This window comes from Hemibagrus wyckioides, linkage group LG07, assembly GCF_019097595.1.
Source record: "Hemibagrus wyckioides isolate EC202008001 linkage group LG07, SWU_Hwy_1.0, whole genome shotgun sequence".
NCBI lineage: Eukaryota > Metazoa > Chordata > Actinopteri > Siluriformes > Bagridae > Hemibagrus > Hemibagrus wyckioides.
The window spans coordinates 12,709,298-12,735,914 of record NC_080716.1 but is presented as its reverse complement, the minus strand read 5'-3'; the positions used below and the strand labels follow the sequence as shown (position 1 = coordinate 12,735,914).

Sequence of the window (26,617 nt, the reverse complement as noted above, 5' to 3'; positions counted from 1 at the left end):
AGATTGCAGATTTAATGCTGCTACCAACTTGTTAATACAAAATGAAAAGATGCAAACATTGTGTGCTGTCAGAGTGGCATAGTGGAATCTTCCCACTGTACACATTAAATATTATAAATAATTAACATCATATGGAAGGCAATGGACATACAGTACAAGAATATTCAGAGTCTGATATCAGTAAGCGATATGATAATCGATAATCTTTAAGTATAATGATAAGTATGATAATTGTTAATGCACTTACTGCATTCATAGCAAGCTAGTTCACTATTCGTTACAACACTATAGCTACCACTTTTCAGCCTAATCAGTTTCCAGGCAACCAAAATCATGACACCGGTCTTATACCTATCCCACTGGCTGGTCAGTGAATTTATGATTTGTCCACTCCAGAACTTCTCACCAAAAGTTGCGCTCAGTATTACTCAGCAAAGATCTTCTGAGATACCAGGCAACTTTATTCAATATAGCACAACTTCTTATGTGAAAGAATTTATGCTGTGTATAAAAACAAATTATTAAAATGATAAGACTAGGAAGAAAGCTAAAGAAACAGAAGGTAAATGCTGAAGTGCTGAAGGTGCAGTGGAATCTCTCTGAAATGTTTTCAGTCTACAGTGTATAGTGTGTGAGTGTGAGTGTCTGATATCTTCTGGGACTTTGCTCCAGCTGAGTTCAGCATAGTAGCTAAAAGCTGCCTCACCATGCATTATCCCTAATTCTGGACAGTATTTGCTGACCAAAGCCTCCTGAAGTGAGTTGTCTAAGGTTAGCTGTTAAACCAGAAGTATGACTTGTGTTGGATAAGAGCTGGATTTCTAACCTCAGCTCTGCACAGCTCATGGAGGCCCTGCAGTGCCAGTGCTGCTGGAGTGGCCTGGTCCTTCCGGAAGCACTGAGTCAGCATGTCTGTGATGGCTGCCAACATGTCTCCTCCATGCTGGTATGGCCTAGTGGAACAAAAAAAAATACAATATGTAGGTGACAGATATAATGCAGCATCAATAGGTTAAAATTCATGAGCATTGTAAACTTATGAAGTCTAATCTTTACCCATTTCATAAAAATATCTGTAGTTTCATTGTGTTAACCAATGATTAATAATTCACAATCCACTCAGGAAGAAAGTAACCTCCATTAGCATCAAATGTTTTCAGTACATGCTGTTCAGAGTTACTTAATGGTGAGGAGGAATATTTTCTACTGGGAGGCACAGCATGACTCAACAAATTACCCATAGTCCTCCAGACTGCTGAATATGGTTATCTACTTGCTTTGGACCCATGCTGACTCCCTTATCTATGGACAATACTGTATACACAACTATAACATGATACAGAACTACAAACACAACTCAATGTTCTTCTTGCACTTTAGTATATCTATAGAGGTATATGATACATACTATATAGGTTTATTGATTCATTTTCTTTAGCGTTTATCCTACACTGGGTCTCAGGTCTATACAGGGGGACTTGGGGCACGAGGTGGGGAATACACCCTGGAAGGAGTGGCGACTCAACACAGGGCACAAATCACATCACAAGCAATTATAAATGCCTATAACACATGTCTTTAGATGGGGAGGAAAACAGAGTACCCAGAGGAAACCCCTGAAAAATGGGGAGAACATGCAAAACTCCACAAACAGGGCAGAAGTGAGAATCAAACCCCCAAACCTGGAATTATGAGGCAAACATTCTAAACAATGGGCCACCATATTACTTTGCTTCTTGTCCTGTTGCTGCTCTTATTTCTGGAAATCAATAGTGGTATCTTCTGTTATCTTATCTAATCTGAGCTTATCTTAACTTTTGAGCCAGGACCTTCAGCTGGAGCAATAAATACTGCAGATGCAGTCAAGCAGACATCCTGATTGGATGGAACTGCTTCTCAACTGGTACAAAAATCTTAAGCCCAAGTTTGTTACTCTTTCCCCAAAGGATTTCCTGCCAGATCTAAGAAGCAACCTCCTGAACCAGGATCCTCGATCATGAAGGACACCACTGCATGAGAAGACCACTGCATTTTCCACTACAGGTTTCCAAATGACCACCTGGATGATTACACAATGCTCTACTTTTCTGTTGATACTTTAGAGAACGGAAATAGAAATACACCGCACATCACCAAAACCTCGTTAAACCTCCTCTGCACACATTTTCATTTTCAACGCCTTGGCGTGTATTAAGAGTTTGTGCTTTTGCACAGTTAATTATATGCATTATATCACTTCATGTTTGTAGAAACTACAGAGGTATGAAGTGATGACATAAAATCCTGCAAGTTCACAAGACTCATCATCTAATTATCACTACTTTACCAACAGAAGCAGATGTGTTACAGTATAAAACAACACCAATCTGAACCTTACTCCAGGAACTGTAGAAATCTGACAGATTATCGCTGTAGAAAGTATAAAAGCAAACACTGAAAACAAGCCAGATTGCCACCTGATTCACTTGAGAGAGTTAATCATATTAGTCATATTGCATATATCAGTTACTAGCGCAAAATGATTTAGCATTACATATATCTGAATAAAAGGATTTCTTCAAAGGATAAAGGTACCCTAATTTCTCTCATGTCTTAAGATTCTGCCCTTGAATGTCCGATGAGTCAACCACCACCATTTCATTTGCAATTGCAAATTCTGCCACAATGCCAACGGTACATCAGAAAATTTGGGCAAAAACGCGTAAACAACAAGCCTAGTGATCATGTAGAAACAGAGCAACACACTCCAGGATGTGAAAACAAGGTCGTTCCTTTTAATCTTGGACTAATTTACTTTTCTAACAAATCTAATTTGCCTTCTATACCTTTCCAACGGAAGGAAAAAAAAAAGACGAGAGTGCAAACTTCTCAGTCCTGAAGACTCTCATGGGGGAAATACTGAGCTGTTACTATAGAAACAAATTATTAGAACGAGCGCATTCATGTAAACTGCTCATTTATACTACAGCGGGATTTACTCTCAGAGCTCGGAGCTGCTGGTACACAAAAGTAATCCATACCTGACTCAAGAATTCTATAGCACTGTTGTATAAAACAGACAAAAGGGAAGCACAGTTGAGATCAGTAAGTTGACATACGCTTGCAGAAGCTAGAAAATGAAGAAAATATTTCACAAAAACAGATGTTTACATATAGACACAATGATAACTGAATTTATTATTATGTGTTGAACTTAATACTATGTGATGATACTGTGTCATTGATCCCCAGGGGAAATTAGAGCATCTTTTTAGCAGGAGGATTCGTTTAAATTGCTTCATTATGTGCTTCGGAAGCTACATAAGATATATACATATTTCCCAGAAAACAAAATACTAACGATATACAGCAATGACTATAACATTTTGCAGATTTTGGAACTTACAACCTCAATTTTATGTTCATTATGCTCTTCCAACAACTTTTTTGTCATAGAGGCAGTGTTCTTCTTCTGCCTTCACGTCACAGGACGATACACTACGTGGTATGCATAAACAGCAATGACAGTATAAATCCATTATTCCTCAATCTTCTTGACTTTACAATTTAAAAAATAGACATCTACTTAAACAGTCATCCTACAGGCACTGATTATATTAAACTTGCCACATACGACTTGAACATAAATAAATACATATGGGTTCAAGTAGATTTGATTAAGTGGTGTTGGCCCTGGCAGTGAGACAAAGTACGTCAAACGAATTCATATCACTTTGTCCTACATTTCTCTTTCCATGCTTAATCCCCCAGGTGTCCCCAGGTGATCAGAGTCAGATGGTGAACAAAGATTAGGAGGTGAAGAGTGCTGACTCAAGCAGCCAGTAGAAATATAATAACACCTGGGAACTCAGCAATCTGCACTCTTTATTTGATTGGTGAGGAATCTGACTACTCCCAGGAAACTGTCCCATCAGGAAAGCGCTCAACTGACAGCGCTAATTCCCGTCTTGTGTTCGGCAGAACCTTATAATGTCTTTCAGCCCATTATGTGGTTATGTGATCCGACAGTGCATACCACAATGTGTATGCCGAATACCGTCTCCCCTGCTCTCTATAGGAGTACTTAACCAGCTGTGACGGTTCTCAGAGTCATCTGGAAACTGAGACTAGCGGTTTGATGAAATGGAGACGAAATGTGAGCGCAGTGTGGGTTAGCGTGTTAAGTGTATGAAGGACCTCTCTCTGCAGATGTCCCGCACACATGCAGCTCTGGCCAGAATCTGCTCCCATTGAACCTCCTTCCCCACCACAACTGAGGATTTCTCCAGCAGTGCCATTAGCTTCTGCAAGTCTGGATACACACGATCCTGAACACACACACACATCACAGAAGACCATTACAGACTACCAATTATCCTTTTTAACTTATATTTTTAAGGGACTGTCTAGCCATGTTAATCATTCAGTCATCTTTTCAAGGATTTAAAGGTACAAAAAAACTTGAGTATACCACTGCAGTGATTTGCATCCTGAAAAAGTTTACTGCGGCGATATTCAACAGGCAATATAAAAAAAATATAATTATAATAATAATTATATGTTGTTGTTGTTGTTTGTTAATCAATATCTCAATTATAACCTTTGCAATGCTGATTCAGAGGAAGATAGATAGATAGATAGATAGATAGATAGATAGATAGATAGATAGATAGATAGATAGATAGATAGATAGATAGATAGATAGATAGATAGATAGACAGACAGACAGGCAAGCAGACAGTAGATAGATAGATAGATAGATAGATAGATAGATAGATAGATAGATAGATAGATAGATAGATAGATAGATAGATAGATAGACAGGCAAGCAGACAGTAGATAGATAGATAGATAGATAGATAGATAGATAGATAGATAGATAGATAGATAGATAGATAGATAGATAGATAGATAGATAGACAGGCAAGCAGACAGTAGATAGATAGATAGATAGATAGATAGATAGATAGATAGATAGATAGATAGATAGATAGATAGATAGATAGATAGATAGATAGATAGATAGATAGGCAAGCAGACAGTAGATAGATAGATAGATAGATAGATAGATAGATAGATAGATAGATAGATAGATAGATAGATAGATAGATAGATAGATAGATAGATAGATAGATAGATAGATAGATAGATAGATAGATAGATAGATAGACTTTATTGATCCCATGAGGGAAAGTCTTGTGTTACAGCTGCTTAGTCAGTTACAAGATAGTTTAAGATAGTTTAAGATAGTTTAAGATAGTTTAAACTTTGTTAGAAGAAGATCGGCGAGAGAACACTGACAACACAATGGAGCGGTCACCTTCTCAGTGAGCTCTCTGATAAATTTATGATATATATTCACCACTGTGATATAACAAAAGCCTGTATCATGCAAATGTGCTCTTTAACATCATTTTCCAAATTATGCACTGTCAGCATTTTGAGTTTAAAAGGTTTCCTATAAATTCTCAGTAGAAGAAGAAGAAAAAAAATGTTATCTAATTTTTGTCAAATTACTGCAGGCTATATAACAGTCCTGGTATGAGGGAATATAATCACTAGGAATATAATTTTGGTCTATATTTTACACTGTTAATATTATTATAGGCTTTTTTTTTCTAATAACACTCTTATAGAATTGCTAGACTGCAGAGCCCTGATTTAAACCTGTGACTCACACTGTGCTCGCTCTCGTCACTGAGACTGAGAATTATTTTATCTCATTTCGAGAATGTCACAGAAGTCCAGCCTTTTGACTTATCTTTTGACTTTTGATTTACTTTATATCAAATGTTAAGGCTGTTTTGAAACCTTGCTTGTGTAGTAAATTGATAACTTAATTGATAACTTAAATTAAATAATCCTTATATGAAGTTACTAATAAATGTTATTAATTAAACCTTGATCATTACTTATGAAAATATCATAATGAGATTATTCAGTGTGAGCAAAACTGACAGATATAGACATAAGCACTCTGTACCTGTTTTTGCCACAGTGCAGTAAGCAGCCGCAGAGCCACAGCCCTCAACTTGGAGCAGCTGGCCAGCATCTGGAGAACATGCAGGACCTGCGGTATACAGAACTGCGAGAACAAAGACAAGCTTCAGCATAATGAGGAAACTCTGAAGGCCCATCTAGCGCAATCCAGAACACCATAATTCCCCTTAAAGCACTTCAATAACTAGGCTTAGTTGCGTGGGGGCAACAAATCCTCTCTATCAGAGAGCTGGAACACCGAGACGATGCTTTACTACTCATTTAACACCCGAATTTCATTAGGGAAGGACAGACATGGTGCTAGTTTATAAAACCTGAGCTTAAAAAAAACACCGCATTGTTTGCTCATAAATATATGAAAGGAAAGAAAAAAGGTCACCGCCATCAAACACAGATAAGATACGACCCTGTGTTGGAAAGAAAAAGAAAAAAAAACGGACAAAAATTATATATTAGCGTGCTATTTTATGCATGTTCCACAAATGTATTTATGGATCATAAGTCAATGTCAGTGTCTCTCAGCTCCATGTGTGTGTACAGGGCAGTGATGAATAATGTGCATGGCTGGAGAAACCTCTGAATTACAATAGCAAGGGGAAGCAGTGGACTGTTTCATGTGTGTGCCCACAGCACCAGGTGAGCTGTTGCCATAACAACAAGAGAAGCATAATTACGGCCCAAATGCAGCCCATTCCAGACATTTCTATTTTTGTAGGAAAAACCGAACGTGCGCAGGACAGAGGATCACCTCAGGAAAAGAAGGAATGCATTTAAATAAGTAGGTAATAGGATGTATGTGCTGGCTGAGTATAAGCTACGGATTGAGTGTTTAATGTTAATTGTCTTTGTGCTTTGTTCTTCAACTGAAGTTACATGTGATGTTGCTGGAAAGTCTGTAGTAGAGAAGACAGATGGAAATACGTACCGTGTGTGTGCCCAGCTTGGGTAAGGTGGAGAGTACAGCATGAGACAGAGTCGGGTCAGAGACTCGGCCCAGCTTATACATCAACACTGGCAGCAGACACGGGACCTGAGAGAGAGAGAGAGAATTAACATAAAAACATAAGCATGAAAGTAAAATGCAAACAAGATCGAAAGAGGGAAAGGAGAAGAACAAAAGATTGAGAAAGCAAATGAAAGCTGAAAGGCTAAGAAAGAAAGAAAGAAAGAAAGAAAGAAAGAAAGAAAGAAAGAAAGAAAGAAAGAATAAGAAAAGAGATGGAAATGGGTCAAACAAGCAAAGCAAAGAAAGAACAAAAGAAAGAGAAAGACAGAGACAGACAGACAGACAGACAGAAGGAAGAAAGACAGACAGACAGACAGACAGACAGACAGACAAGAAAGAAAGAAAGAAAGAAAGAAAGAAAGAAAGAAAGAAAGAAAGAAAGAAAGAAAGAATAAGAAAAGAGATGGAAATGGGTCAAACAAGCAAAGCAAAGAAAGAACAAAAGAAAGAGAAAGACAGACAGACAGACAGACAGACAGACAGACAGACAGAAGGAAGGAAGAAAGACAGACAGACAGACAGACAGACAGACAGACAGACAGACAGACAGACAAGAAAGAAAGAAAGAAAGAAAGAAAGAAAGAAAGAAAGAAAGAAAGAAAGAATAAGAAAAGAGATGGAAATGGGTCAAACAAGCAAAGCAAAGAAAGAACAAAAGAAAGAGAAAGACAGACAGACAGACAGACAGACAGACAGACAGAAGGAAGAAAGACAGACAGACAGACAGACAAGAAAGAAAGAAAGAAAGAAAGAAAGAATAAGAAAAGAGATGGAAATGGGTCAAACAAGCAAAGCAAAGAAAGAACAAAAGAAAGAGAAAGAAAGAATATTTAGAAAGAATTGGACAGCATGGAAATGGAAGAGAGAAAAAAATGGGAGTTTGCAGAAAAAGAAAAGATAAGAGTGTGTGAGAGAAAGACAGACAAGAAAAAACGAAGTGATGTGCATTCTCAGCAGAATGTGCGATGGTGACGAGTGAATGACACGAGAGAGAAACGCGAGGGAAATCTGCAACACAGGCATTTATGAAGTGGAGCAGTCGGGGAGCAACAAATCCCTCGCGGCTAAACGGAAGGAAAGATGGACAGAGCTCAACTGGTGGCGAGACATGTTTGTTCAGAGATCACTCTGGAGGAGGAGGAGGAGGAGGAGGAGGAGGAGCGCTTCTCTCCCCCTCATCATTACTGCTGCTACACTGAGTGAGACTGTCACAATCCATCCATCTCACACAGTGTGTGTGGAGAAAACACAGAGACCGACGAGCCACACAGTCACACGGCTTTGAAGTGCCGTCCAGAAGCTCTGAAATCCCTCTGTAGCTCTCTCTCTCTCTCTCTGCTTCAAAATGCTCCTATGTCTTAAACATTATTTAAGCTGCTTTTATCATGCGACACGTTGGCATATGGCCAGTGTTTACCCGGCTTTCAAGTCCTGAGAAAATTGTGATGTTTTGAGCCTAAGGGTAGAACTGGAAATGTTCAGGGAGCCAAATGAGCGTCAAAATATCATGAAGCTCTGGTACCTGCCAAGTGCAAGATAAAAGAAGACCGATTTCTATCTTTCCAGGTAAACGAATAGGAAAGAAAAAAGCAAAAATAAGAATATCCTTATTACTCAGAATTTTGGGGAATTCAGGCTTATATTTTCAGACCATGTACTGATTATCCAGACAACATGCTAAGTATTGCTTACATACACTTAATCATTTTTTAAAATAAGAAGATCATAAAAATTGTGTTTTGTTTCTTTATATAGTTCTGCCATGAATTCACATAACAGATGTTTATAGAGAGTCTACAAACACAATTATAACTGAATTTACTCCCAGGCTTGACTCTTTATGTTTTTTAGGTCCATCTTTTCACATTGAGGACAAATAAAGGACTGGAACACAACTATTACTATTAACTATTATTAGAATCTACATATATTTCCCACGAGAAATAATAACATTTAGACTGATCATCCTGCTCTGAATGCATCGTGTCTTCTTCTTCAGCATCAGTCAACATTTGCATTTTCTAAGAGTTGTGTTGTGTAGACTCCGCTGAAATGGGGTCAAAGATGCAAAAGATGCTGGAAAAGCAAACAATGTGCAGGATCTTTCTAAAGAACAGAAGGCAGTTTAACTGCTCAGGACATGAACAAGTCTTAAAAACATAAAACCCACTGTACCCATTGATGATCCAGGTAACACACACAGTATAAAGAATCAAGAGAGTGTAAAATTTTGAACTGGCTCATTTGGTTTCATTCAGTTATTATTGAGTCTCATGGACTAGATGTAAACATCTGTTATGTGTAAAAGCTTTTTAAAACTCAAAAACAAAAATAATTTTTATTTATACCTCTTTTTTAATTATTACGATTTTGCAGATTCTGCAAGATTAATGTAAAGGTATGACCTCAACTGTATGTGACATCTGAAGGAAAATAATTTCCACTAATAAATAAATAAATTAATAAATAAAGTCAGGTCTTATTATTAACATTGTTAACCTCAATTTAAATTCAACTCTTTGAAAGCGCGCTCCGAAAAACTAACCATCGGACATCACCACGCAACCGCTCTGACCCTGCAGAGCAGAAACTCCCTCTTCACAGAGCTTTCCTAACAGCTAGTCCAGACAGAGTGAGATACTCTAACCCCAGAATTAGGGATTAACCCTGCGATGCTCCTACGACACACTCTGCACCGCAGGAGCCTAGAGGAGTGACCCGGCCTGTGGAGAACAGCGTGACCCCTGACCCCAGCAGATAGACAATTAACAGTCTTTAGGAGGATAGCTACGCTAACGGGAGGAGTGATGGGATGTAGAAAGGACCGCAAACATTTCTAACAGCGAGAAGTGAAGCGTGATAAAATACTAAGAATAACGGAGGAAAATTCTACTTTTCATTATCGTAACGTGTTGCGAGATAAATACAGCCTATGATAAATGCAGAGGTGTGAGGATTACTAACAAGGAAAAACGTTTCTTTCGCATATAATCAGCAGACAAGACAGCAATAACTTTAAAATGTGATCCAGGAAAACAGCAGGACGAATATCCAGTGTGAAAGCTGCATAATATTAAGCAGGATGAGCATTTCTTTATTACTGACCAAAAAAAGACTACAGTACCATCAGTTCAAATATCTAAGATTTACATGAAGAGAATATAACCGCTAAGAGACTATTTTATTTTCTTTTACATCCAGGGTAATATTAATTCCAATATTAATTCATATTCGGACACAGAAAAAAAGGTGTAGCTGTGAGGTGTCTCCTGTACCTCCGGAGCATGAGATCAAAATGAGTAAAAGCTATGGTATAAACCATGCTTGGAGGACTTTAATTAACTTCCTGATTAGCATCTAAACTGTTTCTCTCACCCTTATCCTAACTGTTCGCTGTTGGTTAAACTCACATGCGTGCCCGTTTTCTTTCCTACTACAAATGAATCACTGGCCTTAACATGACACAAATAAATAGTTCCTCCCATCAGAGTTAAACATCTCCACGATTCCCAGCTCCTTCCTAATGGACTGCCATTATTCTATTCCCACTGCCTAAATGTTATTGAGCTAAAATGAGGTGTATGATAAACAGTGCCGAGTCCACTCAGGCTTGTTCAAGCGTAAGCTTCAATTCTCACACAAATTGCTTGCATTGCTGAATTCACCATCAGGGAATCTGCAGGTGTCATTGCAATGCCATCTCTCCTTCTCCCATAACTGCAAACTGCTCCAATTCCTCAGCCGCCACCGTGTTGCCTAGCAACTCTGGCATCTGAATGGATAATGGGAGAGTGGGGAGGAAAAAAAAAAGACTGGGTACTGTCTCTGGGTATGATTTCAATTCATATGCCACCTTCTTCAGAATTAAGCAGTAAGATATTTAAGACCGTACATGCCACAGGGATGTCAAACTGCATTCAAATTGCAAGTGCTTTCCATAATTAGTATTCAAACACATTTGAATATTAATGAGGTTATCATTTTCTACAGCTTCAGACTGGGTAAAGATTAGCAGTAATGTGAGTCTGTATTATATAAACCATGGAAAATGATTTTTTTTTCACCTAAGCCAGGAATGATTTAATGAGCCAGTGATATTAAGACCGTAATACTATTTTGTTGCTGATGATATCTGTTGGTTTTGCATTTCTTAGGCTACCTGAAATAATATCTTGGATATCTAAATAAAAATCTATTTCCTCCAGCACAGTTAGGCCATATCCCAAATTGCATTCGCTTTGCATAGTGCATGCCATATGCCAAATAAAATGCTGTAACAAATTTAGCCTCAGAAGAAGTCTAAACCTCTAAGTGCAATAGTTACACAATTACATGGCAGATTTCATCATTTTCTGTACTAATTCATAAAAGTCTCAAAGTGCACTTTAGTATATATATATAAAAAAAGACCAAACAATTCAGGCAAAATGTATTTCATTAGACAGTGTGACAAATACTGATCTTTCACCCTTAATAATGTAAATATGATGTTAATTCAAATAGTATTCATATTTGTTCTGTCAATTATTGAAATAGTTCAACGGTAATCTTCATCAAATATTTTTTAACCCTGCAATTAGAATTATGTTCAGCTTTGTTGGTTCACAGAGATATAATTTAACCGAAACTTCTCAAACATTTCACCTTTAAAAATAAAATAATAATTCCACTGTACACAAGTACAGGCTTATTTCTAAAAAGCAAATGTTATTTCATTGTACATGATAATATGATAATATTGATAATATGATAAGATTGATACTAATTATTAGCACCATCAAGAGTTTTATTGCTGGACTTTTCATAGGCAAAACATTTTCATTGGTAATTCGCATATATTTGGTGTATTCACATATGCCTCACAGAATTAATCCACATTAATCCACTTAAACATAGGACTTTTAATAGTTCCAACATCCTCAAGAAGGTGAGGATGATAGTATCTGGGCTCTACCTGAGCGGGATCAGCTGCTGCGATGCCTGCTGCAGTGTCCAGTGCCAGCTTGCAGAGATCCCCCTCGCTGCTGAGGATCAGGTGGGTAACCAGGAGAGGAAGTGCATCAGGGACACGTTCACACAGAGGAAGAGTGGATTGAACGGAGTAGAGCCAGTCTGTGGTGGATGCGGGGTCTGCAGAGACTTGACGTAACACACTGGTGGCCACTTGCAACTCGCTGTACCATGTGCTGAGAGGAAGAATCAGCTGTGTGCTGTTCTGTATAGGCAAAGAGGGAAAAAAAATCACATGATTATGCATCGTTACAGATAATCCAGGGCACTTCTTAAAGTGCATGTTAGATTTAAACAGCTATTTGTCCTGAACAAGGTTAAAGACGAAGTTTACTGCCGCCCCTGAACTAGAAGGAATTTTGGCTTTACCTGAACCGGACTGTTTGTCCCTCTCTCAATGGTCTGCAGCAGTGAAGTGGCCAGGCCTTGATTCCTTGCCTGTGTCTGAGGGTCGGTCAGTGCCTCCATGAGAGTGGCGCAGGAAAGGACCTGCAGCAGTGGCATCACCAGCAACGAGGCGCCCCATGTAGGTCTCTCTTCAGGTGGAACAAGCTTTACAGCTGAGAGCAGAGAAAGAGACATTATGTGGCTGCTAAGAAGACCATTACATTAGCACCCGTACATCTAGGCTTTTATATATTCAGTAAACTTAAAACTGAGCAAACACTAGCAAACACTGCAAGTTACACAGTTCCCCTTTTACTCTCTGAAGCTTTTTAAGATTTGGAGCTACATGACTAATATCAGAAGAAGCCTTTATTTTTCATACATCATTGACCAACAGAGCGATTCTTTCCCCACATATCCCAGCTTGTCAGGAAGACAACACTAGCCTTTTAACTTCAGTGCAATACTACAGAGGTAAACAGACACAGCTTAGATGATAAGTCAATATTTCAAGTAAAAGAAGAAGAAATTTCTGGCCTTAACCAAGTGATATTCATTTCTCCCTATAATAATTGTCTTCTCTTCTCTTGCAAAAGGATTCACCTAGTAAGCCAAAGGCAGTGTGAAGCTTTACAAGAAAAACAGTTATATGTTTTGCTCTTCATAACCTTTATATGTGTCTGGGGGCCTAGTAAGCACCAATACACACCTCACCACACATAATTCTGTATCCTGTGGGTACATAGGTGTATAAATGCCTTTAAGAGAATTCTGAAATTGTATTATTTGTATAAGTGGTTCATATTGGCGGACTGAACACCGCCAAAACACTGACTCATTGCATTTATTTATTATTAGCAAGCACACGCCTTAATTTTTAAATTTAATATTGTACTTACATTTTTAATTACAATTTTTAAACAAACAAAAAAAAGTAGAGAAAAATACAGGCAAGACTGTATCATGTGAGTGAGTTAAACAGTGAACACCAATTCCCTAAACAGCAAATCATCTGCTAAAAATAGCAGATATCAACCTCCTGTGTGGAAGTAAAGCTATCAGTATCAGTAAGTGAGGAGTAAATCTTCACCGAGCTCCAGGAGGGCAGTCTGCTGCGAGGCCGAGGCTCTGAGGAGGAGCAGTGAGATCCCCATGATCACTTGCTCAGACGGGAGATCCTGCCGAGAGAAAGAGGCGATTGAGAGAAGAGTGGGACGCAGATGCCGTCTTTCGGGGGGGGTATCGCTGAGTGCAGGATAAAAACCGCTCCAGGCTGAGCGTGAAAGCTACCACCGGTCTTTAGAGACTTGAGGGGCGGCTTTGAGAAGATTAGCATCACACAGCTAACCCTGTTTGAAGCCAGCATGCCTTTTTCATCACGCTCACGCTAACAAAAACAAATCCTGGAAGCTGAGGAACACACCGAGGCTTTGAGAATAAACAGTTTACGAGTTGTCTGGGGACAGTTAAACAGTATCGGAACAAATAAATTCGCTCTTTAATAATAAGAGCAGAGTAAGCACCCTTACAAGGACTAAACTTAGCACAGGATGAACTTAAAGCCTGGCCCACAAACCTGCTTATGCTTGTGCAAAATGTCCCCTTATAAAATTTTACAAAAGGTAAACAACACTCCTCATTTATCAAGCTGGATATGAAGCAGCTTAGTCGTAAATCAGACCCAGGAGCATTTACACAAGCGACGCAGTGTCCATGAAAATCTAGTTAGTTTGGAAAACATTTGTATCTTGCAAAAGCTCCGGAGTGTGTGCAAATTTACATTTAAGGAACCGTATAATCAAGATTCACGTTGTACTTGGCCTGCGTATTTGGCCTGCCTTTCTGCAATTTTATATACAAACTGTGCTTAGAAGTTTAATTAGCTTATTTATTTTAATTGAATAAAAAAATTTGAGATTTTTCTTATCAATGGTTTGAATTTAAAGAAAGCAATCCAAGAGAAATTCCTAAATTAAGACAAATAATTTGTGCAATTTATTTAAAACAAAAGAAATGGCACCCTATAAAAGGTGAATGAGTCATGCTGCATTAGACTTGCTCGTCTGAGGGATGAAACAAAGTCATTTCTCACCACAGCTCATTCAGCTGGAGAAGTGGAAAATAAAAACACAGACACCTTCGTGTTTGTCTCACATAAACAACACGTTGGCCAGCTAACTGTGAAGATTAGTGTATATATTCTTCCTCAAACAGCGAACCATATAGTCAGTATATTCAGCATTACAGTGCATTTAAGGGTAATATGCGGGTGTGATATGCTGCACACAGCCGTATTGATTTGTCATCACTACATGAATGGGGAAGGAACTCGTAGTTAAGAAGAATGCCTCAAGTTGACAAGGAATTTTGGCTTGTACTGGTTGGAGGTGGGAAATTACAAGCTGCAACCTGGAGGTGAATGCAGTGTTAGTCTGTGGCTGCTTTTGCTGACAAGCTGCGGTAGCTGAGCTGCATTACTGGATATTTTAGCTCATTTTTTCACAGTTTCATTTGTGGTTGGTCTTTGCTTTACCTTGTATGGAGTTTTGTGGGCATTATAAACCATCAGTGCTTCTAAAAATATAACACAGTCAACATAATATAATATATATATAAAACAAAGATTAAGTTCATGCCCATGTGAACCAAGCCTAAAAAGGCGCCATAAGCATTACTGGTCTGTATGTGACTTCAGTCTTTGGCCATCGCTAATATGCACTCAAACCTGTGAACACACAGGATGCAGCTAATTTATCTGTGTAAATATTATTTGCACTGCTAATAATTGAGATCAGCATGAATTTTGGTTATCTAAAAAGAAGACTTACGAGTGTTTTTTTAATATAAAATGTAGAGATGAAACAAAGAGAAAAGTACAAAGAAACAGAGGTGCTGTATAACCTTCCTAAAGCTCTGTACTACGTTTGATTGTGTCCAAAGCAGCTCATCCTGATCCATCAGTAGGTCTCACCTCTTTACAGACAGGCAGGAGACAGTGCAAGGTGTGGAGTAAAGACCTCAGTTCTCCTCCCAGCTGATGGCTAAGGTGACAGACACACATGAGCTGTAGTGCAAGCTGTGCTAACTCTGTCCTCCAGCGCTCCGGCTCGGCCAGCAGAGCAGAGCTTAGGGACTCGGCCATGGAACTGATCTCCACCACAGCTGTAATGCTGTCCACCTACACATCCATCACAACGACAGAGGAAATTCACCAAGCATTAGCAAAAATCATCCACTAGTGTTAATCTGGTGGTAAGATTTTACACCACAATAAAACAAAATCAAATATTAAGATTTGTTCTCACAGACAAACCAGAAAGGAACCTTGGTATGCACTGCATTCAGCACCATCAAACATTATTTATAGCTAGCACACAGTGTGAATGTTCTTCAAAACAGGTGCACTCATTCTATACAGACTGCAAGGGTATTTGTAATATTTGCATTTTTTTCACAACTCTGTATACATACTAGAATAAACTGTAGATCACCATTCATTCTTTTTCTGTACCACTTATTCTACAGAGGGTTGTGAGGGGCCCAGAGTCTATCCCAGGGGACACTGGGCACACCCTGAGTGCCGATCCATGGCAGGGCACAATCGCACAGAGATTAGTCCACCACAATGTCTTTGGACCTGGGGGAGGAAACCAGAGTACCCAGAGGAAACCCCGAAGCACGGAGAGAGCATGCAAACTTCAAGCACACAGGGTATAGGTGTGAAATGAACCCACAACCCCTGATGTGCGAGGTAAACATGCTAACCACTAAGCCACTGCCCCCTGAAGCTCACCAATATTTCTTTAAAAACAATGCCTATAAGCAGTCTTTCCAGAGGGTAATAAAATAATTCATATCCACATTTTAACATGCTTACCAGTATGTGAGGGAACAAATTGAAAAGGCAGTGTAGGATCTGGTGAGTGACGCGTCCACAGTCTGATCCGTGACCCTGAGTGACCTCTCGGTGCTGCAGCAGTACTCGGAGCAGTCCATGTCTGAGCAGCGCGTTCTCTGACAGTCTCTGCGGCTCGCAGTAAAGGTAACGCAGGAAGGGAGCCAACATGGAGATAAACAGCGGTTCGTCACTGGCACATAGAGAAATACATTGCTGTGAATCGGCTTGTTGAAATGAACTCCCCATAGCTTGCTGGCTTGTTCGGCTGCATTGTAATTAACGGTGAATGATTCTTTGATTCTAGATCTAACTGAATAAAGCACATGGAAAATGGAATATCCGGTGCTATATTTATTGGCAAGCCAGTTCATACCCATTGTTCCTTGAAGTCTTTTCTAATAATTTTTATTACCTTTTAAAACTAAAGCACTGAAATATAGAGAACATAGTCTTCCCTAAGTAAAACACTTGATCTGACAGAAGTAAAGTCATCCAAGAGTACTCTGGTTATTAGATAGAGAAAAATGAGAGCAACTAGGTATGTATTTTTATCTCTCGCTCAAGGCCTCTTGTCTGACCGATATGCTGACAGAGAGTTCTTACTTGTCAGCAGCCAGCTGAATGAAGTCATCAATCTCCTGCAGAAGAGCAGCCCAGCAATCAGGCCTATTCTCCAGCACTGTGATGTACGGGTGAGGGCAACTCCTGGGGCACATGCACACAAATACATACACAGTTACTCCTCAATTAACAGTTATTAGAAATGTATTGTCATTTACACTGAGCACATGATCATTACAGGATGTGGTAACCTAGTGGTTAAGGTGTTAGATCGGAAGGCTGCAAGGTCCAAGGGCCCTAATTGCCCAGTAGTATAAAATGAGATAAAAAAAAAAAAGTATGTCGCTCTGGATAAAGGTGTCTGCCAAATGCAGTAAATGTAAATTACACATGATGAACACCTTTGCCAGTGACATGTACTGACATCAGTGAACCTTTTGGAAAGTAAACTAAGATTAAAAAATACAAATAATAATAGAATGTACCGTCAGGAGTTCACATGGCCTGGAGAGAGATGACCTACTCTTTCTCACACGTTAACCAGAGTGACCTTAGCCAATGAAGGATGTCTGTGAGCTCAGGTATATGGAAGAGGGCAGATATTTTGGCAACCAAATATAAATAACCATGAGTAAAAATGTTCAAAGCTTTTGGCTGAGCAAAGCACATTTTGTGTCATTCACAAAATTCTGAAAGCCTTTTGTTTATATCCAAAGGGAAAAGTGGAAGATATCTTGATAGTTTTCCTCGTATGTGTCAAATAGATTGGATTTTATTTTTTATCAAATCTAACCAGGTCTATGTACAGTGACTGGTATCTGTTACTAAAGAAACTCATAGCTCTGCCTGGTTCTTCACATGAAACGTAACGTTTCGGTTACAGCAGCTTGTCACATGCAGAGCAAATGAGCCGTTTTATTTAGTAAGCTCTGCAAGGCTCAGATGCTAAAAGAGAAAGAAGAAGTGGAATAAACTCAAAGCACATCTACTTCATCTTGCTGGAGCGTGAGTTCTCGACTAAATGATCTGCCAGGTTGTGTGTATTTGGAGCAAAGTCATTCCATTCTATGACCCCGACTCTCAGGCACAACTCAGTCTGAGGGTTAACACTGAACAGAAGCCCTCCATTATTCTCCCAGACAGGCCTCGAACTCATTTATCTCCTTATCTATCTTCTGGTGTTCCCCATCCAACTAGGGCAATATTCACATCCCTGGAACCCATCCATCAGGCTCCAGTTTGGCCAGACAGCCACAACATTACCTGCCTTCAGTGTCTATTCAATGGCTGCCCGACACCCTGACCTTCTTTTCATTGAGTTTAACTACAAGTTCACAGAGGAAACCGGGGGCCATGAGGACAGCAATTTAGGACACGTACATGTTGCTCATGAAGAAGGTGAACTGGTTAGGGGCAACCATGAATCAAAGGTCCAATATTTTTTCTTTTAATGCTTAAAAAAACATTATTTACCATGTAACATGATTGTTACCACTATTCAAGTGAGGAGTCGAATTCCATAGTATGGGTGACAAACAAATTTAAACAAAGTAAGGGTGAAAAACACTTGAGCAGCATGCCCTTACTATACTTAAGTATAATTTCAGTAATATTTGGGTGTATTTATGCTTTAGTTGCAATAATGAATACTGCATTCATAATTCATTCTATCTTCGAGAAACAAAATACTTTTTCGGCTGTACTCTACACAACAATCGTCTCATGCACATTTTATTTACATTTTATTTACATTTCAGTTCAAAGCGACCAAATAATTCAGACATAGAATGTCACAACTATGCTACTTAATTTCATCAGTTAAAACATTATTACAAAGTATTAACTTTCCGTCTTTTACTTTTAACTGAAGATATTAATGCTTTATTTCTTTAATTTCACTATGCAATCATCTTTCAGCAATTTCAAAGCAGATAAACTATGGTTATATGCAATATTTCTCATCTTAGCATGTCTAATTAACCCATTTAATGCATATCCCAGCACAGAATATTAAAGAGATCATTAACTAAAAGAACATTACCGGGAGACAAAATGATTTGGATGGTATGCTCATATTTTCTAAATGTCCTTGTGACTCTACAACAGATTGCAGAGGTGGCACCAGGCAAGTGGGCAGCCTGGGCATCACCAAGCCACTTCCATTAATCCTGGCACCTTCTCTGATGGCCAAGCTGCAATCCCAGACGAGTTCACGCAAAGATAAGCTCTCCAGCCATTCATCTTCTCACCAGGCAGCACCCAAGAGACTCAAAGCTTCAAAGCCTGGTGGACAGTTTTCATTGTGTTCACTAGTTTTAACTGGACCATGGTTTCTCCAACCGTATGACGACATTGTTGAATTTATTAGCAAGATGAACCACTCTGGAAGCATTAGCGGAGGAGGGTAAAGAACAGAAAGCACCCCTCCCCCCACTATTAATGCTACACCCTTGACATGCTCATGACCCCAGAAACCTGGATCACAAAACCCTGGACATTCCATAGGTCAAATGGATGGAAGGCAATAATCATGTTCACCCAGCAAAGCCTGTAAATACTGTTAAGACGAATCACAACTGATTGATTTCAGCTAAAGAAATCAAATTACACGTTTATCACCACTAATGAGACAGCCGTCCCCAAGGGCTTGATCATATTAGGGGGACAATTTATGAGCAATAACTCATGAAGACATATGACCTCTGGTTACAGCAGGGGGCTTGGCAGCTTTGTCCTAACATGTAATTTTCTCCACTAAAGATGGGCAATGACCCTATCATTAGTGGTTGTTTTTTTTTTTTTCTTCTTTCCTGGGGCCATATTCATCATCACCACTTCGTACCACTCCCCTAAGTGACACAAAAAGATCATAACTAAGAGTTTATCCCTACAAACTACATTTACTAGGACCATTTACTAAGCATAAACTAAGCATAAGAATCCTGTTACTACAGAAGGCATCATGTGTGGTATGGCTGGTGCGGTAAACTTCTAAACAAAATCCTAACCCACAGTATCACAAAGAAAGAAAATGAAAAAAGTATTGGTGATTTCATATGTGAAAATAATCTAAATGCTCACAGCAAATATGTTTTGTGCAGCTTTTATGTATGTATTAATATCATGGTTTGCATTTTACTATACATTTAATAAGAGTATTGATTTACACAGTTCTTTTGTAGGCCCTATTAGTGGTTAGTAAGTGTCACTTGCCCATCTGGACCAAGCTAAAACTACATCATCTAACCACATTAGAACGCAAAAGCAAAAAAACTCGTGTTATTACATATATTCATGACAACTAGAAAGTCGGTCTATATGTTGTTTTTCTGCACTGTCTTGTCTTGTCATCCTGTGCACTTCTGTTGTATGTCTAGTTTATTTATTGCACCTTAAGTATAGTTTAGTTTTTATTGCACCTTAAGTATAGTTGAGTTTTATCTCTATGTTTAGCTCTATGTTTGTCTGCGTCACTGTATTTTGTCTTTGTTCTGTGTAGCACCTCTGGTCTAGGAGCAACGTTGTTTCACTTCACTGTGTAGTGCATCAGCTATATATGGCTGAAGTGACAATAAAGCTTCTTTGACTTGACTTGAACAGCTGCCATTTTAGTTACTTTAGATTCTGGGTTACAACTTTGTGAATTAAACCTATTACATGACCAGTTAGTAGCTATTTTCTGCCTTCGGATGCTTCATGAATGTGTGCCTTGGCCTGTATATTAACAATATTTACTATTATTATTCAGTCCCTCCAGGATATTGTGGAGGTTTTTTGCAGCCAAAAATGCTTGGTTTTACTACAGCTTTTTTCTCTCGTGTTTTTCTTTCTCGTGTTTTCTCTCACCATGGTTGACATATGTGATTACTTTCTTTGATAGCTGTACTCATGTTCAATGCAGGTTTGTTTTAATTTGTGTTGTGCTGATGACATGCTTCTTGGCCCTGCAGTAATTCTAAAAAATTGCAAATCTTAATCTCAAATAATTTTGTAAATATCCACGATTGCAAAATTGTAGAGCGACTGATTTAGGTGTCCCAGTGATTTGTTGCTTTAACCTTGTATACTTGGTCATTTCCATATTCAAAGTCATTTTAAGCAAAAGAGCTTACAAAGAAAACAAACATCACATTGTTGCATTGCACACTAAAGAAGGAAAGACAAAGGCTCTCAAAAGAAAGCATGAATTTGTAAATGTCATGAATATCACATTTGTTTGTCTAACAAACATGAAGATAAACATGATGACTTTACATGATTAGAACCTGCTTTTTGTGCTAAAATGCTTGAGAATTGTTAACCTAAAATTTTCTTATAAGAACCGATAGCAATCTCTCTCCAGTTGAAGACTAAGCACATTAGAATAAAGTGTATAAATCAGTCCTTACATTGGCAGAAAGGCAAATGCTCACCTGATTGAGTACGGACAAGAAAAGGATGTGCTTTTGTCCCTCTGACTCGCTTGGATCTGTAGCAGCCTCCCGACCACCTTTATCAACCCCTGAACATTTCTATCAAGACATAGACCAGAATCAAACCGTCAGTACAAGCGCAAAATGAACAGAATTGCATGTTACACCAACACCAAGCCACGTCCTAAACAGCTTTACATCAATAATCTGATGACGTATTTATCGCTATCAAGCTTACATTATTATTATTATTATTATTATTAGATAACTAGACTGAACTGAACTGACACACACACTCATACTCAATACACATTTCTGTTTACAACACCACTTTTTCAGCGCTGCCACACTGTTTGTGTTTTATGCACATTATACTTTAACACTGTTTAATGCTGCACATCACACTTTAATGCTGCTACCATGTGAGTAGATATGTTTACAAACAAGCATCCTTTCTTTTTTTAAGCGTCCACACACACTGTATTGTCATCACAATTTTTTTTTAGTACAGTATATTGTATTCTTTACTGTCTCTTGTCTCGTGGCAACTTTATGTAGCACTAAGGTCCTGAAGGAACCTTGTTTCATATTACTATGTCCTGCATCAGCTATATATGACAATAAAAGGTTTCTTTACTTGACTTACTATTATTGTTGTTATTATTATGTCTGCCCTTTACATAGATATTGATCCTTGAACACGTGCCGATGATGGATTGCGATGAGAGACAGACAGAGAGGTGGTTTCAAGACAGTGGAGCAGGACGTAGGTTTCTCATACATTATAAATCACAAGGCTATGACAGCAGCTCTGTGCTTTCTTTCATCTTTCCTCCCTCATCCCTCATCCTGCACTCATCTCTCCGCTGGCCTGTGCATCTCTCCTTCCTCTGGGTTTGATTAGGCTGCGTTTTTACCGAGAGGGAAGCCGTAATTCCACGCTGACAGCAAATTCATCTGCGCGTCTGCTTTCATCTTTGCTATTGCACGCATGTGTTCCATGTGAACAGAGAAAAGCCTCGATTCGCGCCTGTGTATGCCAGGAACTTCAAACTTCTCTCACGTGCTACCTACAGTTTGTCGGTGAATGCACAAAGAAAGTGGATTCTTGGGAAAATTAACCTGGGGGCATATGTGGGATGTAGTCATCAAATTGTAGGCAACAGCAGGATGAAATGAATCCTAAAGCACACTTTGGACTCTACACCTTTAAATGCAGGAACTGAACTGCTGTCACTGAACCCCAAGGAACCCCCACAAAAGCAAAAGCTTTCAGAAAATTTTGAAATATTGATGCAATTATCTTTAAAAATGAGGGCCATCTGCTCAAGCTTTCCATACATGAAGCAGCAAGATTAAACTAGCAGCCATGTTCTTCCTCTCCGTCACATGGTTATTGGGTCGTGCTGCTGGCACACGGAGGAGGATGGATGTGTGTACTGCGTGGGTTGTGATCCTCTATTATTATGGCGGGTGAGACAGCTTGAGCCGTTCGGGTGTGTGTGAACTGAATAAACATGAGGAATGACAAGCTGCATTTAAGCTGTGCCTCTCTTCTCATATAAGAGTATATGCAGATGAGCTCCGACAGTCTACTGCAGCTCTCATCCGAGTGGCCTACCACGCACTAATGCAATCAGTTTATATGAGTGGTGTAACAACACACAAAATCCAAATGTGATGCCATACAGTAAAGATGAGGCTAAGTACATATTATGTGTACATAATATGTGTTTTTGTATTAGTAAAAATAAAAAAAAAGCATAGAAAGGCACAAAAACTGAGACCTAATGAAGACAGTGTTTGTGTGATTTCATTCAAAGTCTTAACAGCATACACAGATTAGCCATAAAATTAAAACCACTGACAGGTGAAGTGAATAACACTGAATACCTCATTAAAATTGCCCCTATTAAGGTTTGAGATACACTACCAGTCAAAAGTTTGGACGCACCTTCTAATTCCATGGTCTTTCCTGATGTTTATTTCTTTCTAGATTGTAAAACAATGCTGAAGGCGGCCGAAATACACAATAATGTCCTTTGAACGGTTGATATTGAGAGATGTCTGCTACTGATGCTCTGTAAAGCCTTCATAACGGCTCTAATCTGAGGTGCTGTTAATTGGTGATTTCTGAGGCTGGTAACTCTAAATGAACTTCTCCTCTGCAGCAGAGGTCAGTTTTGGTCTTGCTTTCCTAGGATGGTCTTCATGTGAGCCAGTTTCATCATGGTGCTTGATGGGTTTTACAAATGCACTTGACAATACTGTTCTTGCAAGAACTATTCCAGAACACCTGACCTTCGTGTCTTAAAATAACAACTGACTGGTTTTTGTTGTTACATATGGATTACTTAAGTCCATGTGTGTTATTTCATAGTTTTGAAATCTCCAGTATTATTCTAGAATGTAGAAAATAAATCCCTAAACAAAAAACATTGCATTAGAAGGTGTGTCCAAACTATTGACTGGTAGTGTAGATTAGGCAGCAAGTGAGCATTCAGCTCTCAAAGTTGATGTGTTGTGCAGGAAAAATGGGCAAGCGTAAGGAGCTAAGTGATTTTGATTTGGGTCAAATTGTGTGTTAGACAACTGGGTCAGAGTGCAAAGAATTGTTCAGGAATGGTTTAAGAAACATGGCAAAGAGTTCAAGATGTTGACTTGGCCTCCAAATTCTCCAGATCTTAATCCAATTGAGCGTCTGTGGGATCTACTGGACAAACAAAAGTGTGATCCAGGGAGGCATCACCTCACAGCTTACAGGACTTAAAGTATCTGGTGCTAACAACCTGGTGCCAGATATGACAGTACACCTTCAGAGGTCTTGTGGAGTCTATGCCTTGATGAGTCAGAGCTGTTTTGGCAACACAAGTGGAACCTACACAATATTAGGCAGGTGGTTTTTAATGTCACGGCTGATCGGTGTATAATAAAACAAAAGCTGTGCATTAAAATGAAATATGACTAAGCTTTCGCTGCTGTGACTCATGGGGACAAAAGCATAGAGATGTTCTCTTTCTGCCATTCTGCTAGATAGTGTTTTCGAATCTTGTCTTTCCAACTACCAAATATAACTTTCCCAATCTCTAATTTGGGTTGAATCAGCAAGGAAAGGGAACAAGTCTATTACACGCCTCCACACACCCACTTCCCTGCTACACCACTGCTATATGACCTGTTTCTACATTCTGAAACTTTTAAAACTCTAAAACCGATGTAGAATAATACATTCTTTATTGTCCCACAGATTTATAATGGCTTAGGAACAACTCTACACTTTCAGTGTTGTTAATAATGCCAGTGTCTGCAAATAACAAAAAATATATTCAATTTGAATACGTAAAATCCGCTCGTGTCTTACTGTTATATCAAATATTTAGCCAGCTAATTAATTCATTACACATATCAACTCATATCACACAACTGAGTTTTAATATCTCATTATTTGCATTGGTACATTTTCTGAGAATTAACACCTGACAAAATATACACTGTATTCCAAAAGTATTGGGACACCCCTCCAAATCATTGAATTCAGGTGTTGTTTTTCAGGGGTTGGACTTGGCCCCTTCGTTCCATTGAAAGGAACTCTTAATGCTTCAGCATAGCAAGACATTTTGGACAATTTCATGCTCCCAACTTTGTGCGAACAGTTTGGGGATGACCCCCTTCCTGTTCCAACATGACTGCACACCAGTACACAAAGCAAGGTTACATATGGGTGAGTTTGGTGTGAAGAAACTTGACTGGAGTCCTGACCTCAACCTGATAGAACACCTTTGGTATAAATTAGAGCACAGAGCTAAGGCCAACCCCTGAATTCAATGATTTGGAGGGGTGTCCCAAAACTTTTGCCAATACAGTGTACCATAATGTTGCAATCTTCATGGAATATCAAGTTCATGTTTGTTAAAGCTAACATTAGCAAGCTTAGCTATTCTGGCTAATAAAAAGCTAGTAAACTTGAGCGTATTTGTCACCGGTAGACACAAGGGTGATTTCTGTATCTGACTCACAATGTACATCGGCGGTGTTCTCGGTGCGAGTCAAAACTTGTCCTTCAGAATCAAACTTTTGTTAATCGTTGACATTAGCAAACATTCGAAAGTTAAGCTTGCCATCTAAGCACAGGTTCAGTTATACTTTAAGAAAAAAAGAGTTACACTGGAAGAGCTACAAGGAGTTTGCTGTAGGTTCGTAGTGTTAGGAACAAAAAAGATTATTTTGGTAGTTTGTGGTGTATTGTATTTGTAAAGATTTGTCACATTCAACAAACTGTAAGGTTTCTATCCACTGGCTGCAGTTAATTAACAGGAAACCAAGTGCTCCCCTACACCAGAACCCAAGGGTTTCGAGTAATTTCCAGTTTTTGCATGCTGTAAGCTATGCTAGCATATTAGCTGATTAAAAAGAAAAACAAAACAGAAAAACAGTGTACTTGGCAGAAGTGTGCCTTCATAACCCAATATCTTGTCCTGATTTGGAAACAAATAGGAATCTACTTTTTTTTTTATAGCAGTGTGTGTGGGATTGACTAAATTTTAAAATTTAAAATTTTTAAATTAAATTTTAAATGTTTATTACACCTCATTTAATTTAAGGGGTATCTTATGTGTATGTTTATTATGCTGTTTGCTTTGAATTTATTGTATGACATGCAGGCATACTGAATAGAGACTCTCAGAAAGCAAATCAAAATAGAGGATAAAACGTTAACTCCAAAACATTTTCTGCGTGTGTGTGTTGCTTAATTTGCATTTGACCTCTTTTTTCGCAGCCATTTTTGACCGAGTGTGAGAAGGCGTACAGATTTCTTTAATACTATGTGTCCCGGCTTGGCTCGCTTCCTGATAAAGTGGCAGAGCAGCAGACAACCAGCTGGGAAAAGTAGGAGCTGGAGCATGTTCATAATGCCATCAGTGCTCCACAGGGTGGGAAACGTGACATTTTTCACTAATTAGTATTATTCTTCAGCATGACATCCACAATAGTGAACAAAATTGAAAATAAAAAAAGAGTGCTGTGGAGGGGTGCTTTAAAAAAAAAAAAAAAAGAAGAAGCTTAAATCCAGGCCAGTATGAATGCTCAGAGTCTGGAAATCTGAGATATACATATATACAGCTCCAGAAAAAAATAAGAAACCACTGCAAAATAATCAGTTTCTTATGTTTTTTCTTACAGGTGCATGTATTGGTGAGATGAACAGTTTTGTTTCATTTTTGTGAACTGCTGACAATATTTCTCCTAAATTCAGAATATAACTATTGTTATTTAGAGTGTATATTTGAAGGAAATGACAACACATCAAAATAACCCAAGATCATACAGGATTTGCAGAGATTTAATAACTCAAATCAAACAAAA

The 26,617-nt window shown here is 38.7% G+C and overlaps 1 protein-coding gene across 3 annotated transcripts in view; it reads right to left on the bottom strand.

Moving 5' to 3' along the window:
• focad (focadhesin) overlaps positions 1-26,617 on the bottom strand; it is a 60,572-nt gene that overhangs the window by 28,515 nt on the left and 5,440 nt on the right. For 2 of the 3 annotated variants that reach the window (XM_058394381.1, XM_058394382.1), the window contains exons 5-15: positions 21,254-21,352; positions 16,884-16,985; positions 16,260-16,470; positions 15,354-15,560; positions 13,473-13,560; positions 12,365-12,555; positions 11,940-12,200; positions 6,905-7,009; positions 5,963-6,064; positions 4,177-4,307; positions 827-953 (exon numbers count right to left, since the gene is read on the bottom strand). In XM_058394381.1, coding sequence (XP_058250364.1) covers positions 827-953; positions 4,177-4,307; positions 5,963-6,064; positions 6,905-7,009; positions 11,940-12,200; positions 12,365-12,555; positions 13,473-13,560; positions 15,354-15,560; positions 16,260-16,470; positions 16,884-16,985; positions 21,254-21,352 — 1,624 coding nt within the window. Of the gene's footprint in view, positions 1-826; positions 954-4,176; positions 4,308-5,962; positions 6,065-6,904; positions 7,010-11,939; positions 12,201-12,364; positions 12,556-13,472; positions 13,561-15,353; positions 15,561-16,259; positions 16,471-16,883; positions 16,986-21,253; positions 21,353-26,617 lie in introns of those variants that run through there. The other variant, XM_058394384.1, reaches the window with a different exon arrangement.